This window comes from Zerene cesonia, chromosome 13 (genome assembly GCF_012273895.1).
Source record: "Zerene cesonia ecotype Mississippi chromosome 13, Zerene_cesonia_1.1, whole genome shotgun sequence".
Classification (NCBI taxonomy): Eukaryota; Metazoa; Arthropoda; class Insecta; order Lepidoptera; family Pieridae; genus Zerene; species Zerene cesonia.
In genome coordinates, this window is record NC_052114.1 from 9,312,626 (window position 1) to 9,329,601 (window position 16,976).

At 32.4% G+C, this 16,976-nt stretch overlaps 1 protein-coding gene across 1 annotated transcript in view; it reads left to right on the top strand.

Moving 5' to 3' along the window:
• Positions 1–15,809, top strand: part of LOC119831180 — an 83,535-nt gene extending 67,726 nt beyond the window's left edge. The window contains exons 4-5 of the mRNA XM_038354465.1: positions 15,043–15,121; positions 15,610–15,809. Coding sequence (XP_038210393.1) covers positions 15,043–15,121; positions 15,610–15,782 — 252 coding nt within the window. The 3' untranslated portion in view covers positions 15,783–15,809. The remainder of the gene's footprint in view (positions 1–15,042; positions 15,122–15,609) is intronic.
• Positions 15,810–16,976: the final 1,167 nt, after the last annotated feature.

A 16,976-nucleotide genomic window follows, 5' to 3' on the forward strand; every position in this document is an offset into this window, starting at 1 on the left:
TTATCCGCTCTGCTTAACATCTTAAACACAAAATTGCCGCATGTCTATCATCGCTCCAATCAAATTACACCTCAGTTTATAAATACAGACCCTTTACACGTTAATCGTAATCGCTTAACCGCTTCAACCGATATAATATGGAATAACACAAATAACGTTTTATTATAGCAGTTAAAAAGTGTTACGTGAATAGAATTACTATAATCAATTATTATTAGTAGGTAGTTATATTAGTTTGATTACTTACAATAGTGTTTATTTAGTGTTACAAGTCACTCGAGGTAATATTATATATAGTAGTAATATAGTGTGGTGGCATATTCATAAAAAAATTCTTAGTTTTTTTTTTGTTTTAGTTTTGTTTAAAAGGTTCTGACAAAGGTCCTTGAACATACTGTTTGACCCACGGGGTATACAAACAAATTTAGGCATTTTTTATAGCTAACTAACGCTGCAACACAATGGTGATTCTTGAAGACTACATTAGACCCTTAAAAAACAAGCTGAAGAGCGTTTTAAGACTTACTTAGATATGTAATGTACGACGTAACTCCATGGCAATAATGTCAATATGATTACTGTTGTAATGGCTACTATATTTGCTCAACTTTAGTTACTTGAAGTCAATTGAAAGTATAAATAAAAACGATTCCTACACATACAATTTCATTCGGTTCAATCAATAGTCAGCGAGTTCTCCTAGTATAAGGATGGCATTATACGAACACTGAAAGTCTTTACTTTCGTGTTTCGATAAAAACTAAGCAATATAATAACAACAACTATTCCTACATTGACTCCTTGTGTCGTTTATTATGTTTATGAGAGCTCGCAAAGGGAGAAGATAATTAAAAATTGATTTGTTACGGGTTACCCAGTAGTAGATTTTCATTTGATTAAGAGATTAAATATGATGGTTTTGCGAATTGGGTGTAATTAGGTACGACGTACTCTTTAGTACCACATTCGCGGAGGGTCCATTGGCAGTAACATAATTGAAGCTATAAACTCGATTACACTGGAAGATTGAACTTGAGGTAGATTGGGATCAATTCAGTGATGATGGTTGATGTCATCTAGCCCTTACTGACACTTTTAATTAAAACTGTTTTCCCGTACAATGATGTCATGCAATTTTATGACAAATGCCAGCATAAATGCCAATAAAAATATTATCAGTTTCTTGTTGCGTTTGCATGGACTTCGACAGTGTATCAATAAGATAAATATTTACAAAGCAAGAAATTATTTTCTGTTAAACTGTCGAAGTAAACACTTACATGTAGATTCATACGGTCCGAACTATTTTCTACAATATATGCTGCGACGAAAATTTACCACCGGAATCGTAAACTGCATTTAATTCTCAAAACCTTATGTCCAGCGGTTATAACACTTTGTGATAAAAAGTAGCTAGAGTTGGCCTCGAACAGAAGTAATTACTGGTAAATGATGAATTAAAATTTTTGTCTAAAGGTCAAGTGCTCCAATAATTCTAGTAGACGAGAATTGTAAAGATTGATTCTTATTGAATATTTCTAGCAAAATATGTACGTATGCACGTATTTGCCCTTGGTCCTTATGATGGTCCTAAATTCGAGATTTAAATTTGTAGCACAATTGAAACTTCTTTTATTATTATAAACACCAGCTCAAAAATAATAATGCTGTATTAGATATAGAAAAACTGACACATATGAAATTCTTAACAGATATTGTATTACATACAATTTGTTTTGGATATACCGTGTAAGTTCTTATGAAAGTAACGTTGAGTTTATCATCCGGGAGATGTTTGTTTAAGAAAATAGTCTACTCAAAGCCCCCAATAACATACTTTAATCACCACATGTTTTATTTTTATACTAAACAGCAGCTATAATAATAAATAAAAACACACGCTCCTAATTGAGAACCTCTGGCAATTTCAATGACGTCGGTACAACATAATTACAGCATTAATTTTCAATCTTACCAAAAAAGAAATTGTGGAGAAAAGTAAAAGGTAGAATGCTAAATCATAAGTTGATTTTATGGTTCTTTTTTGTTGGTAATGAGGGGCTCATGATAAGAAAACTAGATATTCGGTTTTACACCAAACATCAATAAACAATTAATACATAACACCTTATAAAATTAAGGTGTTTTTAAATAGCTAAAAAAAAGTTCAAGTTCAAGTTGGTGCTGAAAACAATTAAAGCATTTAATACGAATCATCAACTTCTACTACTATAGTGTATGTAGTTAGTGTGCGTAAATTCTTAAAAAGTTTTTATACTAAAAGGTTCTTTGAGTCTATGGATTTGATGATTCTTTTTTTATTTGGAAGCTGCCCTTCGTATGCTCCCATTTAAATTTGGTCTAGTTCTGACAATAAGGAGGCGGTTTCGTTTTTAAATTAAAAATTAATTATGTTTTTGTACGTTTATTAACTATAAATCAATACATGGAACAAACAGATACTGATGATTAATTGCCCCAAGCTAATCACCTCACAGGATTCTCTGACTTCCATGAATGTTGATTCGCACGCAGAAAAAAAATGTGGCTAATTTACTAACATTTCTGTGTAACAACTGATTTTCTACCATTTCCACTTATCTTTTCCGTGTTTAAAACTATACTAATGCTTATATAAGTAACGGAGCGTGTCGTGTAATTTTACGATACATAAAATAACACAGCTCTGGCTCATTACTCAATATCACGTAAGATGCAAATATTAGCCCGCGACAAACTCATCGTGGACATTGTTTCGGAATTATGTCATGAGATACAAAGACGCATTCGTTGTTTTGTGAATTTTTTGTCAGGTATACTTCGTTGTTATCTTTTCTACTCTGTTTAAAATAGGAAGATAGAAAGTTAATCATTTAATCTTACACACACACGAATAGTATAAGTAAACACAAAAAATAAAACAATAGAAGAGCATAAAAATGAAAACCCTGTTTTGCTCGTTATTGCTGTTTGCGTGATTTTTGTATTTCCAGTGTTTTATTTTTGATTAAATTAAATAAACAATAACAACATAGTGGGCCGTATGTGTCATATTTAAATAGGTTCTTTTCTTTCAATTTTTTTGCTATAAAACGCAAAGTCCTATAACTTAGCCGTTATTAACAATCGTTCTCAGAAGACACTCTCATCGTGCCAGCACGCGGAATGAATTATAGCATTGGCAATGTTTGAGATGTCAGAATTCCCAGCACTCGCAACGTATCACCCACTGCGCATTCACGACACTTGTACCACAGATTGTCCTACAATTTCTTCTGCATCTCTTTTAACATTAGCCGCGTATGCTACATTTTGCACAGTGTGTATGTGAGACTAGATTCCTGTATAAATTCGCGCGCGTTGGGCACTCGGAACACGTATGAAAGTTAAAACTATTAGGTCAAGTGTATTGTTGGAATGAGCCCTAGTATTCTTATTATTGACGATTTTCAAGGACGCTGTTGTTTTGGTTTTCTTTTGTGTATTGAGATTTAATATTAGATTTTCATCCCTCACTAGGCCGAATCCGTATACAATTTAAATGTAAATCGCAAATGTTATTTTCATTGAGTAATATAATTTCATCGTTATCATCATTGTTCAGGCCATAATCCACCAACCTGGCCAAGTGCGGGTTGACAGTTGTCACTTGTCATCGAACTTTTGATTCTTGGACATTACGGTTTCATCTGATATTTCCTACACCGTTTAGCAATGATGAGGATAATGTGTAAAGTGTATGTGCATGTGTGAGGGCATCGAACCATGGACTTTTCCACTTAGAGCCGAAGTCCCAACCACGGTCTACTGAGCTATCACCGCACTATGACACATATAAGTAAAGAAGAAAACATGTTCAAACTCTGAAGATATTTTTGTCAAAAAAAAAAATAAAACGCAAAAGTATCTTTCATTGACTTCATAACCAATTCAAGATTTTTTTCTTTTATACCAATTAATCAAAAGGGCATTTCCAAGTAGCAACAAATTAAAATGGTATTGAGACACAACGCATGTTACAATTTACATGACAGCTGACGGGCGTCATAAATTAATTAGCGATCAAATTGGTCTTGAAGTGATGTTTTTTAATTGAGGCGTGTCGTTTCTGTCAACGGTGCTTTAACTTTCGACAAATTAAGATGAATCTAATTGTAACCCGTTATCAGTGAATTCTTTAAGAACAACGGATTAATGGATCGTTAATGAATCACAGCATAGCAAATAACGTGTTTCAAATGGTTTTTATATTAAGACGTGGTGAGAGGTGTTATATTCATTAATCGAAGCTCAATTACTTTTGAATCCCGTGCTCTAGCGGCGAATTTTATTCTAACCATCAACCTGTTACAGTACTAGGGACTAGGACTTCCTTTAAAACTTAATTTACAATTTACCACATTAGCAAATGGGGTTTCGTGGGCACAATCATTGCTTTAAATATACAATATAAAGGCATGTATCTAATGCTTTGCTACTTACGGATAAAAGCTGTATTGAACGCTTGTCACACGTCACAGACTCTTATCACAAGACAAGACAGCACAATAGCGAACATATCATATTATGCCGGGCCTAGATACGTTTATTTTGTAAGTAATTAATATAGAAGTCGATATTGGAAAGTTATATTGATACAGGAAGCTTTAAACAAACAAGAACTATTCTTTGGGGACAGTTAAAGAAGCGCTCGATTCCATGCTAAGGATGCTAATTATAGCTAACATTACTTTAAGCGAAGCGCCTTTAGCAGGTATAGATAGAAATGTCGAACGTAACGTATTTAATCGGTAAATAAATCTTGGTTTCACAATGTCAATAAATCCCAATTATTTTTAATCCACTATTAACGAAAGTAAAAGAATTTCACCTTATCCATCAAGGGTGGCAAGTCAATTATAACTAAAGTTCCCATTAAAAAAACGACCATAAATATTCAATATACCGAATAAATATAAGCGGAGCCATTTAAGGTTACCGTGAAAACCTCTTAAGTGTTGTTAATCTTGTTTCACGGCCATGAGAATACTGAATGATTTCTTCATATTATTATCCGAGATCGATATTCGATCGTGTGTTAAAGTTTGGCAAGTCCCAGGCGCCAGCTTAATGAATATTTCATTAGTTCTTTTATACTCGATTTGGCCGATCCCTCTTGATTATCATAATCATTATCATTAGCGGTATTGAGTAGACTTATTTTCGCTTTTTATTTAAACAAAAATGAATACATAAGTTCCTTAAATCAAATTCACCAATGAAACTCATATGATACATGTGATGAAACTATGAATGATTGGGCAAAAGGTTTAATTGAAACCTACAATTAGCACAATAATAAAGTTGCAAAAGCGTAAAGCGCAAAAGCTTTTACCATAGATAAGATAATTATTACTTTACCTACACTATAAAAACTAATACGCCAAAACAGACAAAACTCCACAACTAACCATACAAAGTAACTATCAAATTACATGTATAATGCATAAATAAATTCAAAAGATTATGAAATAACCTTTGCAAGTATGCAATTAATCTATTATTTCAAGGTCTCGTATACAATAATGACGTCATAGTCCTCGTCTCCGAGCAAAGTGTTGGTGTTAAGTAACCACAGTAGTTCAATGGATAGCCAGCGAGAGCAATGTCAAGAGACGGTGTAAGTTACAAACTTTTTGAATTCTAAAAGTGGCAAAAAACATATAACCAACAAATCCGATTATTGATATAAATAAGAGCTCGTTGAGAAACTTTCAATTTAAAAGTGAGCCAATTAACTTGGATACGCTTAAGAAATGTTATATTCATCATTCGTCAAGAAACTTATCCCTCATTGGAAATAATAAACTGTCCTGTGTATGTGAGTGTTATGTCTTCAACATTTCTTACACAATAGACGAATGTTTTACTATAAGTTCATTACTTGACCCAGTACCAGTTTAAAGCGGCGATTAGGCGCCGGAGTTGACGCCATCGTTTGTATACTCCAACTATTTGTAATAATAAATAGGGCGTGTCACGTAAGGTTATAAACGTGACAGGTCTAGGCCACCTAATAAAATATGACAGCAGGAACATTCCCGATTGACCCAATTGAGATCGCGATTATATTTATTCATAGGTTAATTGATGGAATATTAAGGTCTCATCAATATATTATGCCATAATAAATGGTCGTGGGAGAAAAAACTCTTCCAGTGTTTTAAACTCTTCACTTGACAACTAATTAAACAAAGATGTATTTATCATTTAAATGATAGTTATCAATGATTTCGTCATTTCCAGTTATTTATAGATTATGGTTTATATGAAATCTTAAGATAATCCCCTTTAAAATATTAAATTATGAATAAGCTGAGCTAGATATACCAATACATACCCCAGTTACTAGATGATAATAAATTAAAAATAGGTTAAAATAAATAAAAAAAAAACATTTTATCAAATGTCTAAGCCCAAGTTTTAAGTCAATATTTATATGATTAAACAAATTCTGTAAGAGCGTATCGCCAACTGTTTAGCAGTTTGGCGAAATTTTGTACAAATAAACTAATATTTTTTATTTATTGTTATTACTACTGTTTTATGGCTAAATTTATGTAGTATATTTAGTCATAAAACAGCTTGAAATAACTATTTAAACGATAGATTTGCATTCTTGATTGACGTTTGTTTTTGTGCACAACAACGGTACTGTATATTATACATAGCTTATCAGTTATAAAACTTTAATAGGCGAAGGTTAAAACAAAAACTTCAGACACGATGCAAATAAGTTCTAAACCGGTTGATTGAACGAAGTAATTATGATTTTTTGTTTAAATCCAAGCGGGTTATTGACCCGTTAGACATTACGGTCATTATATAATACTATGATTGATTGAGTTTGACGTAAATTTGTAATAAATTGTGGATTACATTAAATGTATCGATAAGGAATTACATGGTTTTGGGGTTGTTCAATTATATTGCTCATTTAGTAATACTTTTTTAAAGGAATATGATTATTATGGTGTTTACAGTGATTTAAAAATGCGGATTAAAACTTAAGCTCTCTCTCTCTAATATTAAATTATACTTCGTTATTTACACCGGGTTTTTTTTCTATTATATAGTTATCTAAAATCGGTTAATAAGTCTGTTGGGTCTTTATTTTTATATGTATTATGTGTAATTACATCTAAAACAATCATAAAGACGTGAGGTTAAAAGTAAGAAAATGTATCAAACTATGATAAAAATAGCTACGAAAACTATGCTACCTAGTCACAATTAGGTATGGAAAACCTCAAAATTCATCGTCTAATAATATCTTAATATCTTTACAGTCACACACGCAGTCTTTACACACACACAGGGTGTATACCCGTGCACCCGTCCAGCGATGAAAGAAATGCTCCAACTGAATAACCCAGTTGGCACGAAATATTTAGAACAAAAATTATAATCGTATAATTTAAAATTTCCCACGCTCAATGTAATGTAAACAGTGTGGAAATATATCCGCTTCATATTTTTACAATGATTCGCTGAAAAGAGTCCGTACCCCCACACCTAAATTCTAAAGATACATTCTGTATTTTAAGACAATGTGTTTAATATTTTTAATAGAATTCGTGTATTCATTTTGTGATTTGTATGAAGAATGTATATCAGGTGAAGACTGAAGTGGTCAAGGACACCGACATCAATCCAAAAGTGAGTTAGTTGGCATTTAAGGTAAAAATTCATTTGTCTGTTAAGTTGAGTTGTCGTTACCATTCTATTTCCATTAAAAATAAGGACTTATTTTGATCTTTTCACTATTTATAGTTTATTACTATCGTAGTTAACTATAAATAATCATGGGATGCCTGTATTTCTGCAATTCCCTAACACGGGAATATAACACTGGGGCCCCAGCACCAGATGGTACACGAAAAGGGGTGACAGGAACAATTTAGTTGTTCGTAAAATTTTATAAAATGCTTATATATTCGAATAACGCGTATTATTTTTTAGATACAATCTGGTGAGAAACTCAATGACAGACAGACGAATAACAAAATCTTTATAATACCCTTTTTTGTCCTTTAAGTACGCAATCCTAACAAGGGTCGCCCATTTCAACAGTCGATCTCAGGCGGCGAACATCACCTCTATGGTCGAGGATATATTGCAATGTTTGTTCCGTCTATTTGCAGAACAATCTTTATGGATTGTGTTATCCATACCGATAGTACATAGACGTAAAACAAACGGAATATTTCCATTTACAAGAATAACATATCGCCGATAAATTCATAGCAAACGTAATTCATTCACAGCGTCGTTCGCATAAACATAAATGCCGGAACTGAGCAAAGGAATGAAAATATTTTTACCACTAGAAATGTCACTACGATTTACAATGGTTTCTTCAAGAAAGTGGAAAATACATCTTCTAATCCCATTTTAAATTATTTACCATTATGAAATATATGTTTATCTCAATGCAAGTTATTATTAAGTTTTGCAAGTTATTTTTAAATTACATTATTTAACAAGTTATTGTTAAATATTGAATTTTAAAATAATTAAAATTTTAAGGTCAAATGTTTTTCTTTTACTTTTGCATGTTGTTTGTATAAATAATTGACAAATAGAACATATATCAGTTAATAATTCTTTTAATAATCTTGCATTCTGAAAAAACCGATAATTTTAAATTTATCCAAAGGATAAATTATATTTCGTTTTATCGTAACAAACCAAAAACAGTAACTCAAAGATATAACGAGTGAGGATATTGGGGCTTATACCATCCACTAATTCCTACGCCTACAGATTTGATAACCCTTGCTATATCGGAGGTAATTTACTGATTTGATACTGGCAACATAACATATGAATAAGGATTTTATTGTTCGATGTATAATATCTGTATTCTATCAATCCATACTAATATTATCAAACAGAAAAGTTTGTTCCTCTTAGTGAAGAAACTTATTATTTGAGAAGTTGAGAAATATGTTGCATTGGATAGTCCATTATCGAGGAAAGCTTGAGTCTGTATTACATCGCGCTACGATCAACAGAAACTTAGCCCCAATAAAAACGTCGCAAAGATTAAAAAAAAAACATAAAAAAGACGAAGTTGCGAACACCGGTTAGTCTTCTGTATTCGTTCTTCTGTTGGAGCAATATAAAGAATAGATGTAAGAAACGTCACAAGCACAAGCTTTATTGGTATCTATTCTGTTTCTTCAGTATCATAAATTATATCGTACCACCTCTGTGACGTTAATGTAGCCATCTGTCTAAAGGGCTACAGCAGGGTTTTATAAACTCTTTAATAGATTTTCAGTCCATTCATCACCGGTTAACACTTCGCAGAATTGCAGCGTTTCCAGTTATTTTTTTTATATTCAGCAGAACGCCGCATGTCTGGACTTTGGACTGAAACTTGAACTTTAATGAAGAAGTTGGCCTCAGTTTAGGTATACTGATTTTGGATTTTTTTTAATATAGACTAAATCTAAACTTGGTGTACCAAAAAATATTTATTTTGTGATTGACTTTAAAATAACAATTTCAGTATATAATAACATGCAATTTTACAATGAGATAAACGTATATTATACAACAAAAAATTGTAGCACTTTAGCACAAACAGGTAGATACAATAACAATAACATATCTGCTGACTAAATTAATCCACAGGTTGTGTTATATTTACATAATATTGTTTTTACGGATGGAACGCATTGCGCAGTTATGTTTTCTCTCTGGCGATAGATTCCTAATAAAAATAGACGCGCTGGAGAATTTATATCATGTTTAATGTTCCAAACGATAAAACTACACAAAACTATTTAAAACTAATTTATTGATACACGGTGTATTTTACAACTTAAACATTTGAGAGTTCGGTGAATATACGACGTTATAAACATAAAAAGTGGTAAAAAGAATTAAGAAATTATCGCAGTGGCGATAAGGATCCCGCAAATGATATATGGCGAACATATTGCGAATGTTAGAGAAATCAAAGAGAATTGGCGTGGAGACTTTGAAAAAAGCTTTGTTCGCGTTACAGCGAAAGTGATAGAAAACAACTTGAATTATTATTATCATTTCAAAGAAGTGTAGTTTTATTTTAAATGCTTTGTAAACGAAATTTATTTTTAAAATTTCCGAAGTTAAAATTGTATGATGGAATCTGTTTGTCCCTGTAATAATTTTTTCATAGTGCACTGTGAGTAATGATTATTTAATCAATTTTAGTGTACGCATCAGTTGCATGTATTCTGACGTGAAAATGTGTATTATGTTTCTATTAATTTCGATGAATGATTGATTCCAATTGTTATATTGGCGAGGCTCCAATTATGTTTTTATATTAAAGGAAACTAATAGATGTGCTTTGGTTACTGGTTAGCAACAATAACCACTTTAGGTGTTCGTATCGATGTATGACGTTTATTACTATGAAATCCTGATCATGTATTACAGATTGACTAACTATACTGTACATTAAAATAAATGTCGGTTGTCGATACATGGCGTTTTCTTCCAGGATATTGAATGAACGGAGATAAATAAAAAACACGGAGTAAGGCTGAGTATAAACAAATAGAAAGAAAGAACGAAATAAGCCACAAAATAAAAATTAATAATAGTTTTGTGGTAAAATTATAGATATGTATTCAACGGTATAAGTATAACAGACAAGTACTGCTTCATTTCAGTTATTAAAATGATTTGGCTATTTTTATATACATACCTAGCATAAATAAATACATGCTTTGACCTCTCATTAATATAAAATCAATAATAATATTCATAGAAATATAAAAATTCGCATATCTACAAGATTACTTAAACAATATGCTAAAGGTGTGGGTGCGCCGTCGTAATAATCATATCAGTAAAACTGCTAATAAAATAGCGTTTAAATCTAGTTTAAAATTTGAGATATAAAAAAGATAATATGCAAATGTCTGCACACGAATCAAACACAGAGCAGACACGTTTCAGATATTCCAAAAACAATCGGAAACATTAATATTTCAACAAACATCATCATCATCATCATCATCAGCCAATATATGTTCCCACAACTGGGACACAGGCCTCCTATGAGGGCTCAGGCCATAATCCACCACGCTGGCCAAGTGCGGGTTGGCAGATGTCACATGTCGTCGAACTATTGATTCTCGGACATGCCGGTTTCCTCACGATGTTTTCCTTCACCGTTTTAAGCAGTGGTGATGTTATCTACATGTGCAGATAAATTGAAAAATCAGTTTATTTCCTACACGCTCGCCCGGTCTGGAACCCCGACCTATCGATTTTAAAGTCCGAGGTTCTCACCACTGTTTTTTTTTTAACAAACAACCAAAAATTATCTAGCAATAGCAAATGTCAAATAATAAAATAACCTATCACACTATATACTAATATTATAAATGTGAAAGTTTGTTTGCTTGGACGTTTGTCCACCAATAGCTGAAACTACTCAACGGATTTTGATGAAATTTGGTATAGAGACAGGGTATGACCTGATTTGGGCGATAGGATACTTTTTTTTTATTTCTCCGTTTTTAATATAATATATCACGTTACATCGTTAGTTATATTACAGTCATCGCTTAAATATAATACAAAAATATCATATAATACTCCGTTAAAATTACGTTCCGAGAATATTATCAAATTGTAATCATAAAGGATCATAAACCTTTCGCAATGATAAGCCTTCCCAGAATATCTTATTACGTTTTACTGTACAGATTTATATGAAAACTCTGCGTAATCATTATATTCAAGTTGTATCTCTTACATAAATAAATAGGTAGGAGTTTATTTATTATTAAGCTATTTACACATGACTAATATGAAACGATTAAAATAACTTGTTTAATCTCATACTTTCACGTTCTTAGATTATTCATGATTTGATTTACGGAAGTACTTTTAAGTATTTGTTCTAACAGTATACATAGATCTCTTGTAATCATAAAACTAAAAAAAAATTAAAAACAATAGTTTGAAGTATCTCGTAATGCACACAAACATTTTTTAAATCAACACCAGTTCGCTCTAGGGACATAAAAACCAAATTGAGGCTACCTAGGTGCTTAACCTTTTTAATTTAATTTAGTGCAATAGTTTTCTAAAATTCTAGAACAAGCGACCACAATAGATATTATGTCAGTTATGATTCATGGTCGTAATCCTGAGAATGCTTTGTAAGTTTAAAAGTGGGTTAATAACACAATTTCCTCTATTTTACGGCTCAATAAAATTATATATAGTTTGTTTAATGATATCATTCTAATGAAGCATTAATCATTATCTGTACATCTATGTCAAACTATACGAGCTAAACTTTATCCATATATGGTGTGGTATCATATACTTGTGCTAGTTACATAGTTGTTTTGTTTATTTTTGTACGAAAGCCCTGAGAAAATCTTAAAGACACATTAGACAGATATATATAGCCGGAAACTTATTAAGAATATTAAAAAACGTCTGAGTCATAAAGAGTTTGCAAGGGAAAGAACAGTGAATGTGACAAGTAAAATAGTTGGGCGCGTTCTCAAATCCGACATGTGGAATGGAACTCTCAAACAAAAAAATTACTGCCAAAATTTGACAAACGCTCTACACAAAAAAAAATGTGATATGGGGTTTTATGCAGGATAATTTTTATAGATAAATCATCTAATTTTCACATATTTTGCTGATGCGCTAGAGTTTTAACGTGTAACTAATTGCATAGTCTTATAATAAACGTACATCCTTCGCATTTCGATATCTATCATTTATAAGAAGGCGTCCTCAATTACTCCGTCCACGTACTCTATTTTCTTGAAAATTTTATCATACAAATAATTCTGGAATCGCGTGTTCCAACCAATATTGGTTATTGGTTTCTAAGAAGCAAATTGGGACAATTGCTAATGTAACCCCGCTTGATGACGTCACAAGTGTACTTGTGAATGTAAATGGCATTTGAGATGTCGTGATAGGCTTCCAATGATACTGGGTGAACGGCAAAAATATTATGTGTAGTATGTAGTTAAGGCTACAATAAATTTACATTGAATATTGTTTTTTTTTTTCTTAAAACATTAACACAAGACGCTGTAGGGTAAGTCCGTATATTCAGTAGTGTTTTCAATGTTGTCAATATCTCGATACAGGTACTCATTTGTTTAACTAACATTATAGATATTTAATAATACTAATTGATAGAAATGTCATTATAAAAAGCTTTAAAAACGTCGAAAACTCGGTCGTATATGCACGGTTCCTTTGAAAATTATATGTTAATACAGCGAGTTCAATATAAGATATAATGTATATTTATTTAGTAAATGATCCATTAGGAATGTAAATTAACAGATTTTGTTGTATCTCAAAAAGCAATTGGCTACATCAAAGACTTCATCGAATGCAATACTTCAGTTAAGGACGTTTAAATCAAAACCAGATACAAAAAATGTGTCAAGTGCGAGTCTGACTTGTGACACCAAGGGTTCCGTTTAAATAAACTATAGCGCAACTACAAATAAATTATTTTACCATCCGATTTATGATCGTGCCAAGTATTGCTTAACCACTATTTTATTATTCGTTGTTATATAGACAGAAACATACAAATAAACTGTGAAGTTTTCAACTATCTACCTATGAAGATATCAACGGACGGGCAGACAGATACGCTATATCAGCGTGTCTGTCTGCCTGTGCGTTATTCTGAAACGCTTAATAGAGATTCATACGTTGCGGATGTCAGCACTGATGGTCAGCATATCGTCACCGAGACTAAAACCAGCATCGTAATAGGGTACTATTTTACCTTTTTGGTACGGACCCCAAAAAATGTACAATTCTTTTATCATTCAATCAAGTCATTTGATAATTTATTGATCATTTCCATGACGAAATCAGAGCTGAATACTTCTAAATGACTACATTGAATGAACGTTTGTTATATGTGCTGTACAATGTATTATATGGATACTTAAAATATTGAGTCGTTAAAACAACGTCACTGATTTCACTGTTACATTGTTATGACTGTGTTTTCACTGTTTAAACACACAAATAAATCAAGAACAATGCGCTTTCACTGGTAGTAAATATCTCATTTGTTAAATAGTTTAAAAAGAGGTCGGAAAAGTAGTAGAATATATAGGCATCTTCACGACGTGAAAAAAAACAATCAAACGTACATTTTTATTCCAATTGATGCCAAGACACATCAAATTGATAAATAAGAGCTTATAATAAGCTAATAATAACTGATTTTCATACCACTTTCAATATATCATAAACTAGATGCTCATCCCGGCTCTGCCCGGATATCAAGATTCCTGTTTTATCCCAACGGATTCATCTCATACCCTGTATGTATACCAAATTTCAGCAAAATCCGTTCAGTAGTTTCAGCGTAGTGATTGACGGACAAACATGCACTTGTGTGATTACGTTTAAAACTATGAATTTTCCATATTCGTTGTTCAAATTAAACGAAATATTTTCTCAATGAGTAACGCAATATTGAACTTGATGACAACAAACAAATATTTGTTATAGTAACCTATTAAAAGATAACTAGGCCGCCGGCTATACGTCAGTCTAATCAAACACACTGACACCTCAAGGTATCTTACTTTTTAACTGAAAATAAACAAATCTAAACATTTTGCTATATAAACAAATGTTATAAAAAAAACTGAAGTAAATTGGTCAAAATAGTAAACATATTTTCGTCTAAACCGAATCTATTTATACTTATACTGGATATACTTTGGACTATAAAAAATCTTATCAAAGGGTGCTTTCCTGAATAGAGTTCGGTAGTGCTATACTTGAAAGAACAGAGTTCTTAAGCAGAGGCAGACAAACACACACACAGACGCTTCTGTTCGTGAAATTTGGCATGGGCAAAATATATAATATACATTCATGGATGAACTTATTAATATATTGTTATTGTTTATATGCACAAAAGCAAGTCTTTTAAAAGTGGAATCCACTTTACTAAAAGCTGACGTTTCATTACAGGATCGTGATAGCAATCTCTCAGTGCCCGCTCGATGGGAGGACAGGAATCTGCGAAACTACCTCAATAGACCTGGAGTAGGTAAGTGAAAAATATTTTTCTTTTCTTAAACAGTGGCTTCATGCATACTCATTATTTCTTGGGGTAAACTTTTAAAAGGCGATGTTTTTTTAATTTTTGGACCACATTGTTTTAAATCCTATATTATATAGGTCATAGACTTTATATAATATAATGTCACACATAAGCTAGAACGTTTACATATAAAAATAAAACTAAGATTTATAGACTCACGACACAAATGATTTATTTAGCAACGTGCATTACTGTATCCATTATATTTTTTTACAAATTCTCCTTGATTACAAGATGAGATTTATTTGCGTCTTAAAGCTAAAAACATGTCGCCTCCATATTTGATAGCACGGAGATAGATTGATATATCCTGCCGGTATAAAAAAGACGACTTAATTTTGTCTCAACTCTCAATGATAATTGTTTACTTGATACACACAATCACACAATCATTTTCATGAATCTCTATTCATAGTTAACTAAAATATTTTCAGAGAAGGTCAGTAGATGGATCGGTGGTATATACGACTACAGTACGCGGGCATGGAAATGGGGGGGCGAGTTGCGCGACATGCACTACCAGTCCTTCAGCAAAATGAAGAAGATGACCCCAGATGAACTCAAGTGGCACTGCATTGCTATGTCACCGGAACTCATGTACAGGTGAGGAACGAATTTAATTGAATTAAAACACCAAACCCGTTCTTTCTGTGGTTTTCCTTACGAATTGGGCTAGCTCACACCGGGGAAGTACCACACCCCCACAGAAAAACGGCCTGAAATAATAGCATGCTATTGCCATCAGGCGAACCACCTGCTCAGTTGCCCGCTGTTAACTCGTGTAAGATAGGGTGAATTTCAAGGTTGCTTGTGTTGAAAATTAACCAGTTGGTCATTGTTTACGTGTGCGTTAGAAGTACTTCGGACCAATTAAAGATTGACGCATATTATTTTGCCATAACTTTAACGCCGTTTGCCATATTTTACACAACTTCGCTTTGAAACATTAAAAGTTTTGAACCATTTATGTATGTCCTACATACATGGGAAGGTCAATAGAGGGCGAGTGATACTAAGCCTGTGTTTGAATAAAGTACAACGGTAAACACTATTTTGTTGGGGAGAATGTTCGCATCGATAGCAAATGACCCCTCATTTAATTTGAAGCGCTATAAATATTTTAAATGCACACTCACATGGTAAGTAAACAGTAATTGTGCGGTTTGACCGGGTGTGCAAGACAAATGTACGTTTCGTGATAGAAATGTACTGGGGGAACCAAGGCCGGAGGGGAGCGGAATGACACACGCACATAAAACTTAACGAATTTAGAAATTCCTGGAATTTGATTTACGCGAGTCATAAGATGAATACTTAATGTTTACCCAATTATTGTAAATTTCATTTTATCTATGATTAAATATATTGTGGTTTCTTTACAATGAGCTTCAAAAAAGCTCTATGTTTTATATCGGACAAATCTTGATATGATGCCAATTTATGAAAATATCGGTGGATAAATAAATAATGCAACTTTTTCGAAAAAGCACAAAATTAAATATCTTTTTCGTTTCCAAATAAAATTTTAACGTAACGTAACCATAACACATCCCTTCTCCCTGCGATAACGGCTCATTATCAAAGAAACCAATGTAATAGACGTAATTAAGAAAATAACGTTAACGATTTATGGAGGTCGCTGGAGCGTAGCCAGACGTACCGGATCGTGCCAAGAATATTTTTAATTGAAACATTAGGTACTGACGTTCTGACAAAAAATTAAAAAAAAAAACATCAAGGGAATCAATAAGCGTTTAACTGGAAACATATATATGTCAAGGGCAATTTTAGTATATCTTTT